The sequence below is a fragment of the Diceros bicornis genome, chromosome 8 (assembly GCF_020826845.1).
Source record: "Diceros bicornis minor isolate mBicDic1 chromosome 8, mDicBic1.mat.cur, whole genome shotgun sequence".
NCBI classification, from domain to species: domain Eukaryota; kingdom Metazoa; phylum Chordata; class Mammalia; order Perissodactyla; family Rhinocerotidae; genus Diceros; species Diceros bicornis.
In genome coordinates this window covers 42,037,597-42,062,123 of record NC_080747.1, presented here as the reverse complement: position 1 = coordinate 42,062,123, position 24,527 = coordinate 42,037,597, and the positions used below count along the sequence as shown (strand labels likewise).

Here is a 24,527-nt window from a genome sequence, read left to right as displayed (position 1 = left end):
CTCTCTTTTGCCCCCTGGGTCCCTGACGTGGGAGGCTTCTCGTTTGCCCCTCTTTATCCGCTCTCTGGGGTGCTCAGATGTTGATGGTAGCCCTGTGGCTCCTCTGAGTCCTCTGTGCGGGAGTTTCCCACTGGCTGAGAGAGTCCGAAGAGCCGCGGTTTCCCTGCCGAGGGCCGCCCCTCCCCCCTCTCTGGGAGCCACGCGGACTGGGATCGCTGATCTGATGGGGAGGGAGAGGAGTTCTCCTTACCTCTCCCCACTTCCTCCGGGGGCCCAGCACGTTCTGGTCTCAGATGTGCGGCAGTGTGGATCCCTCTGCTCTAGGTTTTCACTGTCTGGGATTCCCTTGTTGGTCTGTGACTGTTGCTTTTGTTGTATCTTGTCGGGGGAAGAGTTCACGGGAAAGCTCACTCCGCCATGATGCTCTGAAAAGATCTCGAAAGTATAATCTTAATTATTGAAAATTAGTAAAATTCTAATGCTAGAATATTATAGAACTGTGTATAGTAATGAGGTTTATAATAAAGTGAATGTAATACATGATTTAAATAATTAAATCTTTGAGTTCTCTAGTTTATGAACATAGTCACAGGGCTGGATGAACCAAAACGTTCACAATTTGGTCACGTGGTTAAAATTTTTAGCCTTATTTTAAAACACATATATATGTCTCCAGCTTCAGGGATTCTGTATTTTCTGGGTAAACAGTACACTTTCAGTTCTATTCCTTCCTCCTTGAGCCACGTTTATATTCAGATGTATATTAAGGCAGCTAGATGAATTTAAAGTGTCATTTTTATGTATTAAAGTCTGTTAATTTCTTCTCTAGTTATGACTTTCTCTCCCAAAATAGCTAAAAATCTGATTCCATTGAGCTCCGAGTTCAGCATTAGGAAATAAGTACTATCTTCACTTGCCATCTGCATAACCCGTGTGTTCAGTTTGAATCTGAAAATTCTAGTTTATATGTTCATAGGTCTTGTCATATTTATAGGAAGGTAAAATTTTGTGAGTCTATAGATTTGTATAGGTTGAATGTGTCAGAATCCAAAATATCCAAAACTGAATTCATAATCTTCCCCCCAAATCAGTTTTAACCGCAGCCTTCCCATTCTCAGTTGATGGCAGATCTGGCATCCTATTTGCTTAGACTAAAAAATCTTTGATATACCTGCTTTCTCTTTTACCACATCCAGTCTGTCAAGAAATCAATCCATTGGCTTGTCTTTAAAATATTTTCAAAATCTGATCACTTTTTACCACCTCCACTGCTGGTGTGAGTTGTCATCGTCTCTCTTCTGCCTTATACTTAATGCTTTTCTTCTCCCTGCTTCCACGTTTGCTCTCAACCTTTGCAGTCTTCTTGGTGCATGTGCCATAGTGATATTTTTAAAACGTAAATCAGATAATGTCTCTTTTTTGTATCAAGCCTCCCCAAGGCTCACCATCTTGAGAGTTTAAGTCCCTTTTAATGGCCTTCAAGACCCTGTCTCATCTGGCCCCTCAATACTTCTCTGACTTCTTTTCTGCTATTCTTTCAATTGTTTACCCCACTCTAGTCCCACTGGCCTCCTTTCCCTTCCCTGAGTTATTCCAGGCACTCTCCTGGCTTGGGGCTTTTGCACAGGATAGTTCCACTTTCTAGCATATTCCCCCCAGATATCCAAATGGCTAACTCCTTCACCTTCTTCAAATCTTTCACAGTTATCTTCTTAATGAGTCCTGCCCTCCTCTCTATTTAAAATTAAAACTCATCCACTTCCCCCTTACTCTATGCTACGTTTTTCTTTTTTCATATTGCTGCTTCTGTCAGAATGTGAGATGAGCCAGACTTGATAAAAAGCGTAAACTTTTGACAACTTTCTCTTGCAAAGAGAATAACTCTCAAACTTTTTTGACAAGAATAAAATTTTAAAATTTTCTTCCTGTTTTATAGCAGCTGTCCCAACCATAAAATGTGAACTCAGAGGGGCCGGCCCGGTGGCGCAAGCGGTTAAGTGCGCGCGCTCCGCTGCGGCGGCCCGGGGTTCGCTGGTTCGGATCCCGGGCGCGCACCGACGCACTGCTTGGTAAGCCATGCTGTGGCGGCGTCCCATATAAAGTGGAGGAAGATAGGCACCGATGTTAGCCCAGGGCCGTCTTCCTCAGGAAAAAAGGAGGAGGATTGGCGGATGTTAGCTCAGGGCTGATCTCCTCACAAAAAAAAAAAAAAAAAAAAAAAAATGTGAACTCAGAAAACTGCTTTTTTTTTTCTTAAAAATTTTGGAACAGCATTTGACCTTTGGGCCATATGTAACCCTGAGAGGCCAGTTGGCTTACCTGGGCAAATAAAACTACAAGGGAGGTTTGCTTTCCTAAGATAATATATCTAGTGTATATCTCAACTAGGATTAGAATTCAGGCATTCTGTCTCTCCATCATGTTGCCCTTCCATCTTCACCACAGTAACTTTGTGCTTTTCAGCCGTTGTTTCACCTGCATGCATTCCTGGCCTAAGGCTTGCCCACATTAGCTACGAAGTCTTTAATATTGCCTGGCTTTCCTGATCCCAGCACGTCTCTGTGTACCCTGTTGCTTCCATACCACCCCTTGACCTTGAAGAAGCTTGGCAAAAAGTTGGAAAATCTTTGACAGTTAACATTAGCCAATTTGATCATTGACTATTCTATTTGCTAAGCTGTTTGAAGAGTATGTTTGTGAAGTCATTGAGATCTGGACATCTTCTAAATTATCAGGTTATCTACAGTGGATATTAAATGATAATATTGCCCACTTTGTTAGAAGGATGATAGCCGTAAGAAAAACACAGCAGACATTTATGTTGTTTTATAATAATAAAAGCAGTTACAACATATAGAGTTTATGCCATGCACTGTTGGTGCTGTAGGTGTATGAACTCATTTAATGAGTTAGGCACTATTATTATCCCTGGTGTATAAATAGGGAAACTGAGGCCCAGAAAAGGTAACTAACTTGCTCAAAGTGACACATCTAGTAAATGGCAGTGTCAAGATTTCAATCCATGCAGTCTGGCTCCAGAGTCTATTTGCTTAATTGCTACTTTTATTTTATTGAACCAAAGCAGCATTCTTATGTGTTCTGTATATTATTCATCCACACAAATATTTATAACAAAATCCTATATATTTTGGGATTTCAGGTATAAATGTGAAAAGCTCAAAAATAGACTCTTCTTTTTTTTTTTTATAATTTATTCATTTATTTTTCCCCCCACAGCCCCAGTAGATAGTTATATGTCACAGTTGCACATCCTTCTAGTTGCTGTATGTGGGACGCGGCCTCAGCATGGCCAGACAAGCGGTGTGTTGGTGCTTGCCTGGGATCCGAACCCCGGGCCACCAGCAGTGGAGCGCGCGCACTTAGCTGCTAAGCGATGGGGCCGGCCCAAAAATAGACTTTTTTTTAAAATCCATTTGAGAATGTTAACATTTTTTATGTATTAGTTTAATTTTATAATTTGATGGAGAAAGTTTTTTCCCTCTAATTCTCAAATATTTTCTCAGTTTAGAAGTTTCTAGTTCAAGGAGATAAACATTTTCTATGCTTACAGAGAAAATTATTAGAAGCATTGTTCTGTAGTAGAAATTGCCCTGGGCTTGGGTTCAAGAGGGTAAGGCTCTAGCCTAGATTCTACATTTTAATTAGCCGTGAGACCCAGGTTACTTGCCTCTTATGCATCAGTTTCTTCATCTGTAAAATGAAGTGTTTGCACTAAATGATGGTTGTGGTCCTTTCTAGCTCTCAAATTCTGGGATTCTACTGTTGTGGTATTAGGAAGTAATTTTTTCTCTTTAATTTCTGAATTCTTTACAATATACTTAATATATATTTAAACATACTTCAAAGATCTTCGAAAATGTACTTTAAAATATACTTTAAAACTAGTAGAATTATCTTGAAATCTAGACGTCATTTGCACATATATTTCCTCAGTCTGACTTAAAAATAAAAACAAAACCCCTTTAATCATCTGTTTTTTCTTCAGATTTAATTTTTTCTATTGAAAAATATAAAGATTATTAAAAAATTGGGAAGTAGTACTTCCCAGTGAAGCAGAAAATAAACCATCTATAATCACCAAGAGGCAAAGGTCATTTAATATTTTGGTGTTTGCTCCATTCAGTTTATCATTACCATACATACCATTTAATATTTGGTATTTTGTTCCTAGTCCTTATTAAAAATTTTTTTTCTAGGAATCTTTTGTTTAGTTTAAAATAGTAATACAATAGTCCCCCTTATCCTTGGGGGATACATTCCAAGACCCCAGTGGATGCCTGAAACTACAGATAGTACTGAACCCTATATGTACTATGTTTTTTTCCTATGCATACATACCTATGATCAAATTTAATTTATGAATTAGGCACAATAAGAGATTAACAGCAAAAACTAATAGTAAAATTGAACAGTTATAACAGTATACTGTAATAAAAGTTACTGTAGATCTTAGTAACCTCAGCATGCAATTTTTCTTCTTTCCTTGAACTTAATATTGAGAACTTTTACCTTTTCACTCAAAGGGAGCGCTTTGCGGCTTCTCTTGGGTATATCCTAATTGCCAGCATCATTACTCTTGCGCTTTGGGGCCATTATTAAGTAAAATAAGGGTTACTTGAACACAAGCACTGTGATACCATGACAGAGGATCTGATAACCAAGTTGTCTACTAAGTGGCTAACAAGTGGGTAGCATATGCAGCATGGATGCATTGGACAAAGATGATTCATGTCATGGGTGGGACAGAATGGGATGGCACGAAACTTCATTATGCTACTCAGAATGGTGTGCAACTTAAAACTTAGGAATTGTTTATTTCTGAAATTTTCCATTTAATATTTTTGGACCACAGTTGACCACAGGTAACTGAAACCATGGAAAGCAGAACTGCGGATAAGGGGGGGCTGCTATATATGTTATTATAGAAATTTTGGAAAATGTGAAAATATAAAAAATGAAATAGCACCCAAAATCTTCTTGCCTAGCCTTAACCACTGTTAATATTTTGATGGATTAACTTTTTCTATTTTTCTCTGTATGTAAATATTTTTATTAAAAGAATTGAGACTATACTTATATTTTGTATTTTACATATTTAATACATTGGGAACATTTGTCAATATCATTATGGATTCTTAAAAAGTATAGAATATTAGCTTCTATTGTATTTCAAAGAACAGAACCAGCCAGGGGGCTTTAAGCCAGTGGAAGTTTATTGTAAGAATGCACGGAGACTAAGGAAGACAGGAAGCTTTCCCTTTGTACAGCCAGGCTTCAAAGAGACTGGAATGTTATTGTTTTGGATATAGTGGGGCTCAGGTGATGGAGTTGTCATTTTCCTCAGCAGCATGTGTCCTTTGCTCCCTGGTCTAGTGGTCTGTCACGGGGACTTAGCTACTTTCAGTTCTAGTTTCTGCTGTTGCAACGTGAACTGGTAGACCACTTTTTTCCTCTGTCTCATAGTTTCTGCTTACTACTGGCTTCAGCTTGTTCTTGGCTTCTAGTTATTCATAGTTTCATTGTATCTTTGCTTCAGTTTAAGCTTCATGTTACCAACTATTGTCTCTTATTCAGATACCCGAAGAAAGAGGATCAGATTGAGTTAGTTAATGTTCAAGTTGGGTAGGACTGTTGGGCTCTGCCATCCCTTATGCTGCTAGCCAGCCTAGGGATTAGCTGTTCTTAAAACAGATGCCTATTTGTGGTCTAATTTGCCAGAGCGTAAGGAGCTCCTAGTCAGGCACTCAGAGTAACAGGCTACTCTCTATCTAGTACTCATGGTTTTGAGCTGTGTAGTATCTTTTCAAATTGATGTATTATAATTAATATAATTGTAGGATGTTTGTATTGTTTTAAAATTTTCACTGTTAAAATAGCACTGTAACTGAGAAGCAAGGAAAATAAACACAGAACAAAACAAATTGAAGCAGTCAGATTCTTGCAGTTCTGTATTTAAAAGGCAAAATTCACCATGAATTCAAAACATATTTTAATTCAAAGTAACAATGAATTAGTGAATTCTAAGAGACATTAATATGAGGAGATACAAGGAACATAGAAGAATTAAAAATGGAAGTATAAAGGACTGGGGATTAAATGGACTTGAACTAGAGAAAAGGTTGAAATGCATTCAGGAAAACTATTGATTAGTGAACCTAAAACTCCCTGTTTACTTATGATAAAATACCTAGTTAATACCAAATAAAAGATTCAAATAGGAAAAAAAAATTTATGGGGCCGGCCCGGTGGCGCAAGCAGTTAAGTGCGCGCGCTCCACTGCGGCAGCCCGGGGTTCGCTGGTTCGGATCCTGGGCACGCACCGACACACCGCTTGGCAAGCCATGCTGTGGCGGCGTCCCATATAAAGTAGAGGAAGATGGCCACGGATGCTAGCCCAGGGCCGGTCTTCCTCAGCAAAGAAAAAAGAGGAGGATTGGCAGATGTTAGCACAGGGCTGATCTTTCTCACAAAAAAAAAAAAAAGAAAAAGAAAAAAAATTTATGATGATGATATTATATATTATAAAATACTTTAAAGTATTTACTTAGCAACTACTATACATCTACTGAAAAATAGCTTGTATTTTAAGAAACAACAAATGAAACAAAATGTCTTTAATACTTCACCAAAATAACATTGCAGAATACTTGATTATTCATTACCATATCTGTACACTGTAACTCTTTTCTTCTGATACATTTCTAGAAGTGAAATTACTGGGTCAAAGGGTGTGAATATTTTTTTAAGACTCTTTACATACTATCAAATTGTACTCTTGAAGCTTCTGTCATTATTTAAGTTTTTCTTCACAGTTGAGATCATGGTATATGTATAGTTTTGTGTTTTCTTTTTTACTTAACCATATATTATATATTCTTTCCATGTTACTAGTTTGCAAACTTCATTTTTAATAGTTGTTTAATATTCTGTTATATTGAGATACTGTAATTTACTTAGCATTCCCATAGTGCAATTTTGTTTTTCTTTATAGTGAATAAAGTTTCAGGGAACTTGTTTATGTGTATATTTTTATCCACATTTCAGATTTTTTTTTGTTTTTTTATTGAGAAAGATTCACCCTGAGCTAACATCTGCCACCAATCTTCCTCTTTTTTTGCTTGAGGAAGATTAGCCCTAAGCTAACATCTGTGCCAGTCTTTCTCTATTTTGTATGTGGGTCGCTGCCTCAGCATGGCTGATGAGTGGTGTAGGTCTGTGCCTGGGATCTGAACCCGTGAACCCAGGCCACTGAAGCGGAGCGCACCAAACTCAACCACTACGCCATGGCACCGGCCCCCAGATTATTTTTTAGGCTAGATTCCTAAAAGAGAAGTTACTGTGATGAAAGTATAAATATTTTTAATGCCAAGTTGATTTCTGAAATGATTGTAATAATGTATAGTTCCACTCACAGTGCTTGATATTTTCCACCTTAAGACCTTCTTGCCAACATAAAATATTTTTTTAGTTTTATTTATTAGTCTTGTACATAACTGAATTAAGACGCCACCCACCTTGAATCATATCTTTTGAAATTATTAAGTGCTACTCCCAGCTTTTTGGGTTAATAGAATGTTAGGTTATTAGGTTTGAAGGGAGTCCAGCTTCCTACCCATTGCTCTTCTTTCAAGCATATCAAATTATCATTTTATAAGATAAAATGTAGCCTTTCTGAAACTGTCCAAGGTCAACTGTACTTTGACTTAGAATAAATTATTTTTACCATATTTAAAAACTTGAAACTTGAAGCAGCATAATGGATAAAAGGAGTAATTTTTAGTGCTGTCAAGTGAAGCTGAAACATATATCTCCTTTTCATTGCTAACAAACTTCACCTCACGCCAAACTTAAAAAATAAAACTGAAAACCAGAACTAAGGTAATATCAAAACCAACTTATGTCACATCAAAACCATTAACAGTGGTGGGCCGGCCCCGTGGCTTAGCGGTTAAGTGCACACTCTCCGCTGCTGGCGGCCTGGGTTCGGATCCCGGGCACGCACCAACGCACCGCTTCTCCAGCCGTGCTGAGGCCGCGTCCCACATACAGCAACTAGAAGGATGTACAGCTGTGACATACAACTATCTACTGGGGCTTTGGGGGGGGTGCGGACAGAATGAGTGTCCTTAGTTTTCATTAAAAAAAAAAAACCCATTAACAGTGGTATTTTGCAGTTATATTAACAAACATGAAGTGCGACTTTTCTTATCCATTTAATAAAATAAGATGGTCTTGTTAAAACTTTATCTGACAGTCTTTGGTTGGCCTAGAATTAAAAAAAAAAAAAAAAAGACTTTGGCAGAAATGAAAGGCATAGCAAAGGAGGTTTTTGCTGTAGACTATGCCAAAGAAGACATTCCTCATTCTGATACTCAAGCTCTTTGCTAGGAGTAAACATGCTATATGAAGGAGGACTTGCTGAAAGGAGTTTTCAACTACTGTGTTGAGAGTAGTCTCATCCATAGAGAAATGTGGATTAAAACCTGGATTGTAGTAGTTTGAATAATGGATAGGAGGTGAGATAAAGATAGTGAATGTAGAGTACTCTTTCAAGACATTGGAAGAGGAAGGAAAAGAGATGGATGCCATCATACATTAAAGGAGAAGAAAATAGGAGTTCAGATTCTCAGGCTGGGTAGACTTAAGATTTGTAGACTGTATGTAAAGAGCCAGAAGAGCAGGAGAAATACAGTGGATTGCAGAGGAGATTGGAGGAGATGCAACCAGGAGCAAATGGTTAGCTTTGGGAAGCTTGCCTCCATTGAGAAAGATGGTAAAGATACTGAAGACATAGGTAAATGTAAAAATGAAAGGGAGAGAAGGCAAAGCAGCTTATGTTCAATGGTCTTTTTTCTCTGGTTGGAGTTAAGGAATATGGTTATCTGCAAAAAATGTGGGTTGTGAGGAAAAGGTTGAGCAGAGAGAGAGGAGCAACAACTTTGAAGTATGGAAAAGGGAGCTGATTAGGAATGAATAAAATTTACTGTAATATTAATCTAATTGAAGTTAGAAATAATGTATTTATAGTAGTTATGTGATTTTTCTGTTGTAACTCCAGGCAGTGGGAATTGAAGTGAAGAAGGTAAGTATTTCAATTGAATTGGATTGACAAGAGACACTCTAGAGATGCAAAAAATAAAAGGTGTTTGTTGGAGTATGGTCGCAATGATTGACAGTGTAGATCTGGCACATAAGGAAGGAAGTGGAGTCATAGGGAGCTGATATGGAGTGGAAAAGCAAGGAGTGAGTGGTAAGCAGTAGGTAACAACCAGAGACGAAAAAACAAATTTGGTGAGAGTGGGAGAAATGAAATGATTGATGATAGTAGTAAGAGGAGAATTCTACAGTTCAGAATTTCAGAGGTGATACAATTCCAAGTGATAACACTATCCAGACTGTTTCACAGTGAGTGGGTTGCTGAATTAAATAGAGGTGAATTTCCTCAGAATAGATGAGGTCAGTTAACCAGTTAGGTTCTGGTGCTGAATATTGAACTAATTGGGACAAAGACAAGAGTCATGGTGGAGAGAAAAACTGTGATATGGATGTCTCTGTCCTTAGAGAGTGTGAAGGTGTGCTGACAAGAGTTAACATAGCAAGCTTGAGATTGCTATCCTTAGAAAGCCTTGCTTGCGGTGTTGGCTCTTGGCTGGTGTCTGGGAACTTGGACTTTGGAGGGTTCCCAGTATTCTCAGAATTGATAAGAATGGCTCACTGTGCCTAAACTGTTTGTGCAAACAATGTTGTTTATACTGAATACCTGCTTTCCCCCTGAGAGTCTGGTACATGCTACGTAGAGGGTGCCTGCATGATCAGTCCTTGATAAAAGCCTTGGGCACTGTTCTCTAATGAGCTTTCCTAGGCAGACATTGTATACATGTTCTCAAAACTAGTTGTTGGAGGAATTAAGCACATCCTGTATGTCTTCACTGAGAAGAACTCTTGCAAGCTTGCTCCTGCTTTCTTCTTTCCTTCCCCTGTGTGCCTTTTCCCTTTGCTGATTCTACTTTGTATCCTTTTGCTGTGGTAAGTCTAGTGAGTACAACTATATGATGAGTGCTGAGAGTCCTCCCAGTCAATCATCGAACCTGAAGGTGGTCTTGTGGACCCCCAATATGGAAGGAGTGACCTGGAAGGCTGAAAATGATGGTTGGGAGTTGGAACAATGTGGTATAACCAGAAATCATGGGCATCAGGGGAAGAGAGAAGGATGGTATGGAAGTTTGCAATGAAGAGCTGGTAGAATGTAGACATTTCTTCTGGTTTGGAAATTGATTATTTATTCAGAAAATATTTATTGAGTATTTATTTATCAGACATTGGGCCAGACATTTGGGGTATAAACATAATTAAGATACCATACCTACTTATAAACAACTCATTATTTATCAGGGTAGGGAGTTAGGTTTGTAGACATAATTATAATAAGATATGATAAGGATTGTACAAGAGAGAATGTAGTCGAGTATTATGGGAATATGGAAGATGAAGTCTAGAAGGTGGACTCCAGGTAATGAGCTATAATTGAGGCTTTCTATGCAAAGAGTGTCATTTCAACAGGATTTTTGGTTAAAGTGAAGAAAAAAAATTTTTTTAAAGAGAACACATAAGGAGGTATCCAGGTAGCACATCCACAGATTAGGGGTTCCAAAGTTAAATATTAAAAGGAGTTTGGAAGAGGAAGGATCTCTGAGGAAAGGGAGATTCTGAATTGGAAGAGGAGAGGGCAGGGTAACAGATTGGAGTAGTTACACTTTGAGTTATGGCTATAGATTGTAGGAACGAGGTGACAGTGAAATGGAAGTATGTGAGAGATGAGTAAAAAAAGCCTGTTTCAAGATTCCGTTTAGATTTAGGTGTAAAGTTGTAGTTCCTCTGCAAAGCTTTACCAGGTATATTTCAAAATTATCTCAATTGTATAAAAGTAAAAATTGGCCTTGTACATGCTTTCTTCAAAAAAAATTTTTTTTAAAAGCTGTGTAAGCCTTCTATTGTAGGACCTTGTGATCATGAAGTCTTATATATAAGATGCTTAATAGTTGTGATTTGAATGAATTCTTTTTTCTCCAAGTACTAGTAGACTTGTAACCTTGTAATAGGTAAAGTAGGTTAAATTTAATGGGTTTTATCTTGTTATATTGGCCATTCTTTGAAAATAGTTTAAATGTTTTATTAATTCTAAAGCCATGAGTATTTTAATCATTATTCAAGAAAAGGTCCTTTTGGTAATAGGAATAGATATAGATAAAGCACATGTCTACATTTTTTTTCTTTAATGGACTGACAATTAATAAGTATTCAATGGCAAATAAGACAGTTGTTGGTAGCACTTTGCCAATCCCCATTTTCTTTTTTATTTCTTCTCTCTCCCTTTTCTTCTACTTCCCCTTCCCCACCCTTCACTACATTTTCCCTTCTCCTGTTTTTATTGCCTTTGTATACCAAGGACACCTATTAAGATTCACAGCCATTGCTTATCTCCACCAGTAACATTCAAAGCTAGAAAAAAAGACATCTACGAAAATAATGTGCTTTGCAGTTAGTTAAGATGTAGCTCAAATTAAATAAACCATTTTTTCTTTTGTTTATATAGTGCTGGTTAATTAAATTCAGCCTCTTGTTATTTTTTAAAAATAAAGCGAGACTGTCACTTCAAGGAAAACAACTGATAGCGTCTGTTGTCAATAATAAAATTCCAGTTTTCATATGAAAATCAGAATTTGGAAAACTTGTATCTGCCACTGTGAGCTTGAAAGCTCTCCCATACTTAGGCCTTTTTGATGAGATTGGTGGGCATATTAATGAATGTGATGATTCTGATATCATACAATGAAATGTGTCAACATTTGGGAGAGCTGCATAACTCAATCTAGCAATATTTTGCAAGGGACAAATGTATGAACTTACATAATCAGGTATGGGTAAAAAAAAAATCCATTCGAAATGCAGGATATACCAGTGGATTTTAATTTAACAGAGTATTAAAAGTTCATTGGTATAGTTTCAGTTTCCTACTTTGTAAAAAACTCTTAAGACACTACCACTTGTTCAAGTTTTGGAAAAGTATCAAAGAAGAGTATACACAATTTTCCAACTACATATCTGGGGAGGCCCAATGTTTTTCATAAACATCAACCAGAAGAGCATATCACAACAGATTGAATGCAGAAAGAGATGTGAGGATCCAGCTGTCTTCCACTGTCAGACATGAGATGTGAAAATGTAAAACAATACTTTCCTCACTAAAGTTTTTTGTTTTGAAAAATAGTTATTTCTGATAAAAATGTTATTTTTGTTAGCATATAATGAATAAAATTTTATTCATAAAATAAAGTTTATGAATAAAGTTTTAAAATGTTTTAGATGTCTCAGTTCTAATGTCTAATCCAAAATATTGATAAATATAAGCCACATAAACTTAAGCTCATTGAGGCCCTCAAGAATTTAATAGAGCAAAGAGGTCCTGACACCAAACGTTTGAACACCCCTGTAGTGGAGTAATATATTCCAAATGGAGATGAAGAAGGGGTGCCTGATTATCAAGGCTCATTCTGTCTGAATATTAAATTCAAGACATTGAATATTAAATGTCTTGTTTAAAGATTTTTAAAGGGAAAGCAAATTGCAGTTGGGGTTTTCTTTTGTGGGCTGGGAGACTCCAAGGCCTTCAAGAGCACCATCTTCTTGACACTCCTTCCAGGTATTCCTGTTCAGTGGGAGGGAAACACAAGCAAGGGGGAATGGAAAAATCATCAGCACCAAGTTAATGGCTGGTGGAAAAGCTAAGCACTCGGCATCTAGTGTGAATCATGTCACTGGGTAATCTTTCTTGGGACATTCTTTTAGGGGTGAGATAAAGAAAGAGAAAGGATTACTATCTGTTCCTAAGATACAACTTAACAAAAAGTATGACTGAAGAGGAACTGAGTGCATAAAGAATATCCTTGGAACTACCAGTTCTTACTCAGAAGAATAACTGACTACTAGCGTGACGTAAAAGGAGCCCTGACCTGCAGGAATAGCAGGGCAATTAGCTCGTGGTGCTCCCTGGTCAAAGCATCAGCACTCAGCTACTCAGTCAATGAGGAACTATCCAGGCTCTGGAAAGAGAGGAAATTCGGGTCGAAACTCAGACTGGACTGTTCACTCCAATTTAGCTTATTACCTGGCAAGCTATAGGTATTTGACAAAATAATTTAATCCATTTTAAAAGTTTAGTGGCTGGGGATGGAAGGGGAAGACATTTCTCTTTAGGAGACTTGGGAATATCTGGTTGTTGCTTTTCTAACATATCTCAAAGACCAGTTGGAAGGAGATGGTTAATTGCAACAATAAACATGGTTGAAATGGAAACTATTGATTGAAGGAGAAAACCTTCAGACCAAGGGAGATAACACAAGAGATGGAAATTTATAATTTAGAAGCTCGAATACTCAATAAACCGTTGTTGCATGGTATGCATCTTCCCTAAGGGAAGTAGATGAAAAGGAAGTACTTTGTCTAGAGACCTCACTGAGAGCTATCAGCAAGCATTTCACACCTCTTCCTCGTGCAGGGACCTTTAAGGTTGGAGGTGAGTTATCTGTAGGGGTTTTTTCAAGTAGAACTACATTGCTCTGAGGCCCTCACATAGACAGAAAATAGGTTTAGCTCCGAGTCTTCCAATCTTAAAAAGAGAATGGCATTAATGCCAGAATTATATTAAACAGTAATGGTTGCTATATTGTGTTTAGTGTGAAAAGAACTTGGGCTTGGACCTAGGTAGTTGTAATTTTTTTTTTTTTTTTTTTTTTTGGTGAGGAAGATCAGCCCTGAGCTAACGTCCATGCCAATCCTCCTCTTTTTGCTGAGGAGGACTGGCTCTGAGCTAACATCTATTGCCAATTCTCCTCCTTTTTTTTTTCCCCAAAGCCCCAGTAGATAGTTGTATGTCATAGTTGCACATTCTTCTAGTTGCCGTATGTGGGTTGAGGCCTCAGTATGGCTGGAGAAGCGGTGCCTGGGTGCACACTTGGGATCCGAACGCGGGCCGCCAGCAGCGGAGCGCACGCACATAACTGCTAAGCCACAGGGCGGGCCCTGGTAGTTGTAATCTTTTTCATAAATAGTATCCATTGTTATAAAGATAGATTAATGTTATTTCAGTGCTGTTATTAAATAATGTATGAAAGTACTTAAGATGATGATACAGTGGTCTCAGATGCCACTATCCACATGTAGGGAAGTCTAGAGTCATGATGCAAACCGCAATCTGACCTACAGAAGCGTTTTGTTTGACTGATACAGTATTTTAAAGGTAGGAAATTTTGCATAGATATCTGATTTTCCAGCTCCTCTTAGAAAATCATACCATCTGTCGAACGTGGGTCTGCATTCTAGTGTGACAGTAATCAACTGGATCTGACTCGTGACAACACACACACACACACACACACACACACACACTCTCCCTCCCTCCCTCTCTCCCTCCCTCCCTTCCTCTCTCCCTCCCTCTCTCCACTTAGCCAGTCTCCACCACTACTTATTGCCTTCACACCGCCCACCTTATTTGATTTCCCTGTCTAGCTCTACTGATGGTTGAGTTAGAAACACCTGACCTGGCCAGCTGTTTCATACAGAATATCTCAGGGGATCCCTCTTAGCAGTGCCAGCTACCTCAAGTGCAGTATTGTGTATTTAAGGGTTGCTAAGAGAGTGAATCTTAAGGGTTCTCACTACAGGAAAAAAATTTTAGTGAGGTGATGGATGTTAATGAAACTTACTGTGGTAATCGTTTTGCAATATATACATGTATCAAATCATGTGGTACCCCTTAAATTAATACAATGTTATATGTCAATTATATCTTAATAAAACTAGAAAAAAATTTTTGGCTCCAGGATCCAACAAAAGTCATCATGTTTAAGTAGCTCAATTTTGATTTCCAGGGTGCAATCTGCCATTACCAATGTGTCTTGGGGTGTTTTATTCTTTCCTAATAACTTGTGCAGAGAAATAGTCAAGTATACAATCAATCCTCATGATCTTTGCAAACATTTAAAAGCTTAAAGATACTAAAATGCACTACCTTGGTTCCATTTCTTTAGGGGTATGTATACCAAATATCTTTTAGTACCTGAAAGTTTAAGTAGCCAGGCCAGCTGTCACATTGTTCCTGGTGTTGTTAGTGTTTTCTGGCTGTAATAGCAGTGTAGATATGCTGATTTCAGAAAATGCTAAGAAATCAATTTGCATTCTTAGACATGTTACTGCTTTGAGTGTTAATAAATGCTCTTGACCTAAATAGTAATCAATAGCAGAGATTTTAGTTTTCTGTTACTTAGTTGAAAGAATCTTAGTACTTTTTGGACAATGTGTCCAAAATTGGACATTAATATTTGGCTGACAAAGATAGCCCCAAAGAAGTCATTTCTTTCTGTGTTCTCAGCCTCTTATACAAAAGTTTTGATTCAGCTGCTCAAGTTTCTTGTTACATTTCTTAAATTGCTGATTACAATGTTTTTGTGTCTCAAGCTTCCATTGTTACTCTGTATGTTAAGTTGTACTCTCTTTACTTGACCTTTGGTTAAGGTAAATGGTCTATTTTTTGCAACAGTGACATGTAATAACATATTTTTCTTCTTTTTTTAAAAACAGATTTGGATTGAGCAACAAATTTGAATCAGAATTTCCTTCTTCATTAACTGGAAAAGTGAGTGTCTGTCAATTTGTTAGGTACTATATATGCCTCAAAACTAAAATCTTCCTAACAAATTAGAAAAAAATGTATGCTAATGAGACATGTTTATTGACATTAATATTGCAGTGTTGTTATTTCTTAAAATTTTTCTTTAGGTAGCTCCTGAAGAATTTAAAGCCAGCATCAACAGAGTTAACAGTTGTCTTAAGAAGAACCTTCCTGTTAATGTCCGTTGGCTACTTTGTGGCTGCCTTTGTTGCTGCTGCACTTTAGGTTGCAGTATGTGGCCAGTTATTTGCCTCAGTAAAAGAGTAAGTTGAATTATATATTTTAATTTAAATTTAGAAGTAGACAAGCAAGTCTTGCATTTATCTAGTTTTTATTTTTTGTATTGATTGAGTCACACCATTCTGAATAGTATACAAAAATAATCTGATCCAGTAGAGGAGTAATTAAGTAAATTTTGGTATGTCCACATGCTGTTATATTAAATAGTCATCTAAAAATTATATTTATAATTTTTATGACAGGAAATTACTTAAGAGAATAGTGGAATATAGCATTCTCTATATATACATCGATGGTGGTATAGTATAGTGATCGAAAATGCTGGTTTTGGGTCTACCGTTTATCTCTGACCTTAGGCACATTTCCTAACCTCTTTACACTCTAGTTGACATATCTGTAAAACAGCAATATTGGCCTACTTACTGGAATAGGATTGTTGTAAGGATAATATGACACAGTGTTTGTAAAGCTGTTAGCTAAATAGCTCAAACTGTCTAATAAATTTTTTTTTTAATTTTTTGTTTATTGCAGTAACATTAGTTTATAACATTGTAAAAATTTCAGGTGTACATCATTATACTTCTATTTCTGCATAGATTACATCATGTTCACCACCAAAATACTAATTACAACCCATCACCACACACATGTGCCGAATTATCCCTTTCACCCTCCTCCCTCCCCCCTTCCCCTCTGGTAACCACCAATCCAATCTCTGTCCCTATGTGTTTGTTTATTGTTGTTATTATCTACTACTTAATGAAGAAAATCATACGGTATTTGACCTTCTCCCTCTGACTTATTTCACTTTGCATTATACCCTCAATGTCCATCCACGTTGTCACAAATGGCTAGATTTCATCGTTTCTTATGGCTGAGTAGTATTCCATTGTGTATATATACCACAGCTTCTTTATCCATTCGTCCCTTGATGGGCACTTAGGTTGCTTCCAAGTCTTGGCTATTGTGAATAACGCTGCAATGAACACAGGGGTGCATGTACCTTTACAAATTGGTGTTTTCAAGTTCTTTGGATAAATACCCAGCAGTGGAATAGCTGGATCATATGGTAGTTCTATCCTTGATTTTTTGAGGAATCTCCATACCGTTTTCCATAGTGGCTGCACCAGTTTGCACTACCACCAGCAGTGTATGAGAGTTCCCTTCTCTCCACATCCTCTCCAACACATGTTGTTTCCTGTCTTGTTAATTATAGCCATTCTGATGGGCGTGAGGTGATATCTCATTGTAGTTTTGATTTGCATCTCCCTGATAGTTAGTGATTTTGAACATCTTTTCATGTGTCTGTTGGCCATCTGTATATCTGCTTTGGAGAAATGTCTGTTCAGGTCTTTTGCCCATTTTTTAATTGGGTTGTTAGTTTTTTTGTTGTTGAAATGCATGAGTTTTTTATATATTTTGGAGATTAAGCCCTTATCAGATGTATGGTTTGCAAATATCTTCTCCCAATTGTTAGGTTGTTTTTTCGTTTTGTTGATGGTTTCCTTTGCTGTGCAGAAGCTTTTCAGTTTGATGTAGTCCCATTTGTTTATTTTTTCTATTGTTTCTCTTGCCCGGTCAGACATGGTGTTTGAAAAGATGTTGCTAAGACCGATGTCAAAGAGCGTACTGCCTATGTTTTCTTCTAGAAGTTTCACAGTTTCAGGTCTTACATTCAAGTCTTTAATCCATTTGGAGTTAATTTTTGTGTATGGTGGTAAGGTGAGGGTCTACTTTCATTTTTTTGAAATGTGGCTATCCAGTTGAAGAGACTTTCTTTTCCCCATTGTATGTTCTTGGCTCCTTTGTCAAAGATTAGCTGTCCATAGATGTGTGGGTTTATTTCTGGGCTTTCGATTCTATTCCATTGATCTGTGTGTCTGTTTTTGTGCCAGTACCATGCTGTTTTGGTTACTATAGCTTTGTAGTATATTTTGAAATTAGGGAGTGAGATACCTCCAACTTTGTTCTTTTTTCTCAGGATTCCTTTAGCTATGCGGGGTCTTTTGTTGTTCCATATAAATTTTAGGATTCTTTGTTCTATTTCTGTGAAAAATGTTGTTGGAACTTTGATAGGGATTGCATTGAATCTATAGATGGCTTTAGGAAGTATGGACATCTTAACTATGTTAATTCTTCCAATCCAGGAGCACGGAATATCTTTCCATTTCTTTGTGTCTTCTTCAATTTCTTTCAGAAATGTTTTATAGTTTTCGGTGTACAGATCTTTCACCTCTTTGGTTAAGTTTATTCCTAGGTATTTTATTCTTTTTGTTGCAATTGTAAATGGGATGGTATTCTTAATTTCTCTTTCTGCTACTTCGTTGTTAGTGTACAGAAATGCAACTGATTTTTGTATTGTATCCTGCAACTTTACCATATTCGTTTATTACTTCTAAAAGTTTTCTGGTGGATTCTTTAGGGTTTTCTATATATAAAATCATGTCATCTGCAAATAGTGACAGTTTCACTTCTTCCTTTCCAATTTGGATCCCTTTTATTTCTTTCTCTTACCTGATTGCTCTGGCTAGGACTTCCAGTACTATGTTAAATAGGAGTGGTGACAGTGGGCATCCTTGTCTGGTTCCTGTTCTTAGAGGGATAGCTTTCAGTTTTTCACCATTGAGGATGATATTAGCTGTGGGTTTCTCATATATGGTCTTTATTATGTTGAGGTACTTTCCTTCTATACCCATTTTATTCAGAGCTTTTATCATAAATGGATGCTGTGTCTTGTCAAATGCTTTCTCTGCATCTATTGAGATGATCATGTGATTTTTATTCTTCATTTTATTAATGTGGTGTATCACGTTGATTGATTTGCGAATGTTAAACCATCCCTGCATACCTGGAATAAATCCCACTTGATCATGGTGTATAATCTTTTTAACGTATTGTTGCATGCGATTTGCTAGTATTTTGTTGAGGATTTTTGCTTCGATGTTCATCAGTGATATTGGCCTGTAATTTTCTTTTTTTTGTGTTGTCCTTGTCTGGTTTTGGTATCAGGGTAATGTCAGCTTCGTAGAATGAGTTAGGGATCTTCCCCCGCTCCTCAATTTTTTGGAAGAGTTTGAGAAGGACAGGTATTAAGTCTTCTTTGAGTGTTTGGTAGAATTCACCAGGGAAGCCGTCTGGTCCTGGACTTTTATTTTTGGGGAGGTTTGTAATTACTGTTTCGATCTCCTTACTGGTGATTGGTCTATTCAAATTCTCTACTTCTTCTTGATCCAGTTTTGGATTGTTGTATGATTTTAAGAATTTATCCCTTTCTTCCAGATTGTCGAATTGGTTGGCATATAGCTTTTCATAGTATTCTCTTATAATCTTTTGTATTTCTGAGGTGTCTGTTGTAACCTCTCCTCTTTCATTTCTGATTTTACTTATTTGTGCTTTCTCTCTTTTTTTCTTGGTGAGTCTAGCTAAAGATTTGTCAATTTTGTTGATCTTTTCAAAGAACCAGCTCTTGGTTTTATTAATTTTTTCTATTGTTTTTTTGGTCTCTATTTCATTTATTTCTGCTCTGATTTTTATTATTTCCCTTCTTCTACTGATTTTGGGCCTTGTTTGTTCTTCTTTTCCCAATTCATTTAGGTGCATTGTTAGATTGTTTATTTGAGATTTTTCTTGTTTGTTGAGATAGGCCTGTATTGCTATCAACTTCCCTCTTAGAACCACTTTTGCTGTATCCCATAAATTCTGGCATGTCGTATTTTCATTTTCATTTGTCTCCAGGCATTTTTTGATTTCTTCTTTGATTTCTTCGTTAACCCAGTCGTTGTTCAGTAGCATTTTGTTTAATCTCCACGTATTTGTGGCTTTTCTGATTTTCTTCCTATAGTTGATTTCTAGTTTCATACCGTTGTGGTCAGAAAAGATGCTTGGTATTATTTCAATCTTCTTAAATTTATGGAGACTTGTTTTGTGGCCTAATATGGGATCAATCCTGGAGAATGTTCCATGTGCATTTGAAAAGAATGTGTATTCTTCGGTTTTTGGATGGAATGCTCTGTATATATCTACTAGGTCCATCTGTTCTAGTGTGTCGTTTAAGGCCAATGTTTCCTTATTGATCTTCTGTTTGGATGATCTATCCGTTGGTGTAAGTGGAGTGTTAAAGTCCCCTACTATTATTGTGTTACTGTCTATTTCTGTTTTTATGTCTGTTAATAATTGCTTTATATATTTAGGTGCACCTACATTGGGTGCATAGATATTTACAAGTGTTATATCCTCTTGTTGGATTGTTCCCTTGATCATTATGTAATGCCCTTCTTTGTCTCTTTTTACAGTTTTTGTTTTAAAGTCTATTTTGTCTGATATGAGTACTGCTACCCCAGCTTTCTTTTCATTGCCATTTGCATGGAGTATCTTTTTCCATCCCTTCACTTTCAGTTTGTGAGTGTCTTTAGGTCTGAAGTGTGTCTCTTGTATGCAGCATATATATGGGTCTTGTTTTTTTATCCAGTCAGCCACCCTGTGCCTTTTAATTGGAGCATTTAGTCCATTGACGTTTAAAGTAGCTATTGATAAGTATGTACTTACTGCCATTTTTTAACTTTTTTTTTTTCTCAGTGTTTTAGTAGTCCTTCTCTGTTCCTTTCTTCTTCTATACAGAATTGATGGTCACTTTAGTTTGACCTCTGTCTGAAAACTGTACTCTTTAACTTCCCTCCTCCCTCCTTTTATGTTTTTGATATCGTATCTAACCTCTTTTTTGTGCATTTGTATCCATTACATTCTTATCATGGAAATAGATAATTTTTCCTATTTGTGGTCTTCTCTTTTCCCCTTAAATCAATCCCTTTAACATTTCTTGTAGCACTGGTTTCTTGGTGACAAACTCCTTTAATTTTGTCTTGTCTGGAAAATTTTTGATCTCTCCTTCCATTTTGAATGATAACCTTGCTGGGTAGAGTATTCTTGGCTGTAAGTTTTTTCCTTTTAGCACTTTAAATATATCGTGCCATTCTCTTCTAACCTGTAAGGTTTCTGCTGAGAAGTCAGCTGATAGCCTTATGGGGTTTCCTTTGTATGTAACTTGACATTCTCTTGCGGCTTTTAGGATTCTCTATTTAATTCTGGACATTTTGATTATGATGTGTCTTGGTGTGGGCCTCTTTGGGTTTATCTTGTTGGGGGCTCTCTGTGCTTCCTGTACCTGGATGTCTGTTTCCTTCCTTAGGTTAGGGACGTTTTCATCTATTATTTCTTGAAATAGATTCTCTGCCCCCTTGTCTCACTCTTCTCCTTCCGGGACGCCTGTAACACAGATGTTAGTACGCTTGATGTTGTCCCAGAGGTCCCTTAGACTGTCCTCACTCTTTTTAATTCTTTTCTCTTTTACCTGTTCACCTTGGGTAATTTCTTCTAGTCTTTCCTCCAGCTCGCAGATCCGTTCTTCTGTATCCTCTACTCTGCTTTGAGTCCCTCTAATGAATTTTCCATTTCCAGTATTGTATTCTTCATTTCTGATTGTTTTTTTTTTATATCTTCCATTTCTTTGTTGACATTCTCACTGAGGTCATCTATTCTGTTCCCCAGATCAGTGAGCATCCTTAACACTCTTTGTTTGAACTCTCTGTCAGGTAGGTTGCTCATTTCTGTTTCACTTAGTTCCTTTTCTGGGGTTTTGTCCTGTTCCCTTACTTGGAATGTATTCTTTTGCCTCCTCATTTTGCCTCTTTCCCTGTGCTTGTGTCTATGTATTAGGTAGGTCAGCTATGTCTCCTGCTCTTGGATAGGTGACCTTATGTAAGTGATGGCTTAGGAGGCTTCCAGTGTGCTTCCCTCAGTTCTCAATGTTCCAGGGGTGACCTCTATGTGGGCTACGTGTGTCCTTCTGTTGTGGCCTGTTTGCTCTCCCTGTAGGCACCCAGGGAGGCCGAGTTATGCTCCTGGCCAGCTGTTGTAATGCTCAGCTGCTTGTAGTTGTTGTGGGCCCTTCAGTCTCTTTATCGGGTGTGGGGAGCCCCAGCACAGTTGGCTGCAAGTTCTAATACCACATTTGTGTTGCAGTATTTCTCCTAAGTGAGTAGGCCCCCAGCGTGGCAGGTTGTTAGGCTCAGGGCCTTACAATTGCTGTAAGCCTCTAGCCTATTAGGTCTCTTGTCAGCTCTCTGAGGATTGCAGCTTGGTGGGGCTGGCCTCAGGCACGGGAGCACCCAATTGTTTCAGGCTTTGGAAGGTGGGGCAAACCCCCTATGTGGGTCTTTGAGAAGCACAAGTCTTCTGCAGCTGACAAGCCCTGCCTCCCACAGGTCCACACACACAGTCAACACAGTCCTGCCTTGTGTGCGCGCCCCGACCTCCCCAAGACCTCCCCAAGCGGACCCAGTGTCTCCACGGCAGGAGCCCCACACACTCCACCACCGCCCCACACTCTCCACCCGCTCCTTGTGCACGCCCTGCCCGGCTAAAGTCAGGCTCAGTTGCCAGGCTGCAGAGAATCCAGTCACCAATCTATGCAGGCCCACACGTTGCCTGAGGGCTTGTTGTTGGGTCGGGCCAGTCTCTAGGGTGGGCTGCCTGCCCTGGCTGAGCTGGATTAAATCGGTGCTCTAGCGGGTGGGGCTGGCCCTGGGCCTCAGGGAGAACTCCAATGGCTTCTGTGTCAGCACGCCCACACCAGGCCACAATAATGGCCGCCGCCAATGTCCCAGTCCCTGGAGAGGTCTCACCCCTCACCGAGATGCACTCAGGGCCTATTAGGTGAGTCTCTTTTGACCACAGCACTGTGCACCTTTCTGGTGATTTTAGGATGCTTTCTGGAACGGGTGAGTTTGCCCATGGGCCCTTTAAGAGCCGGTTTTAGTTTCTTTGTGAACCGGGTTTTCTGGGGGTGCTCCCCAATGTTTTAGTAGCAGACAAAGTCAGATATTATGCCACTCGCTTCGATTTTGCTGGGTCCACAAAATGCCCACAGCGGGGGCGCTCCCGGCTCAGGGCCCCGCACCTCCAGGGAGGCTGCGTACCTGTGGGCTGCTCCCTGCGGCCGTGAAGCTGGCGGCTTGTGAAGGCGGCGTTTTTCCTCTCCAGAAGGGAGTCTCTGCCTCTTCCGCCTCAGTTAGGATTGTCCGTTGTTGCAGGAGTTCCTCTTATCCAGTTTTCAGTTCTGTCTCAGGGGTAATTTTTCCACGAGTAGTTGTAAATTGGCTGTGTCCGCGGGAGGAGGTGAGTTCAGAGTCTGCCTATGCCGCCGTCTTGACTTCCCCTTGTCTAATAAATATTGATTAATAGCATATTTACTAATATGTAAGTTAGTACCCACAGGAAAAATAAAATAGTTACAATCCTTATTTCTAATTGATAAGATTATGAGGAATTTTTTTTGTATTTTACGTTTCCTATGATGAATACATAGTGATTCTGAAATCAGAAAAAATGATCTAAAGAGTCATAATTTTGACTGCTTATAATAAAAAATTTCCAAGATGTGGATGGAGATATGGCAAATTAGTATATATTGAATGCATTACATTTTTGTTAAAGTTTTTAAAAATTATGGTAATTATGTGTATAAAAATGAATTACTGTTAAGGTGAAATTGAATGAATGGTTTTGTGTGGCTGCATTTCTTTTTGTCATCAGATAATGAAAGGAAATATGGAAAAGCAAATTCTTTTTGTTCCTTGATTTCTGTTATAAAATAAGAAGTATATTCATACTGCAAAAATTTTTTAGCTAGTACATTTTATTGATAGGAAGGAGACAATAATTAATAGCATTACTTCTGTAATATTTACTGTACTACTTGTAATATTTACTTTTCTCCAAGAATATTTTTTTCCATAGTTCTTACCAGATCATCCTCAGACCACAGAATTTTTTTTTTTTTTTTTTTTAATCTCTGGTTGTTCCTGGATCCACAGTTGAATTGTAGTTTAGATCCCCTCACTCCGCATTTCCGTTGTTTAGATGACTGCAATGTCTCACTTGGTTTGCAGTTTGCTGTTATTTAACCCAAGGAATCATACGAGTTTATTACTGTAGAAACCTTTGCGATCTGATTTATTTTGTTTGTCTTTTGTTTTTTGAGGTTTTGGGATTCTCTGCTTTTTACTTTTTAAGTGAGTAAGCAAGATATTGCAATGCATGCACAATGTAAGATTTAGAAAACAAAAGTAAATTTCTTACCCTTCTTCTCAACTTAAGATCATTTTTCGGATGCTTTCATTAAATTCCTTTTTATTTGAGACATAAAGGAGATTAATGTTTTTTAGGCTATTCCCATCTGTAGTTTCAGAAAGTACAAGTTCATTTAAGTTAACATTGTAGTATTCAGTCTAAAGTCTCTCTTTGGATATATATTTTTTAAGTTTATATGGACTCTATTATCTAGGGAGCATAAACAGACATGATTACTGCTTTGAAAAAAAGCTGTACATTTCCCTGTCTTAGGTATAAACTATTATATAATCATGGAGAGAGTGACACTTCGCGCATGTGTGAAGGGTAGAGGCGCTGAAAAAGGGGTACTTTGTAAGATGGGGGCAGGATAATTTAAAGCCGGGATTTTTAAACTTTTGTTTGTCATGGA

General features: G+C 38.0%; 1 protein-coding gene across 1 annotated transcript in view; it reads left to right on the top strand.

The window, feature by feature from the left end:
* The window catches only part of CHIC2 (cysteine rich hydrophobic domain 2), a 68,671-nt gene that overhangs the window by 14,502 nt on the left and 29,642 nt on the right, over window positions 1-24,527 (top strand). Inside the window, exons 2-3 of the mRNA XM_058547093.1 lie at window positions 15,658-15,712; window positions 15,856-16,011. Coding sequence (XP_058403076.1) covers window positions 15,658-15,712; window positions 15,856-16,011 — 211 coding nt within the window. The remainder of the gene's footprint in view (window positions 1-15,657; window positions 15,713-15,855; window positions 16,012-24,527) is intronic.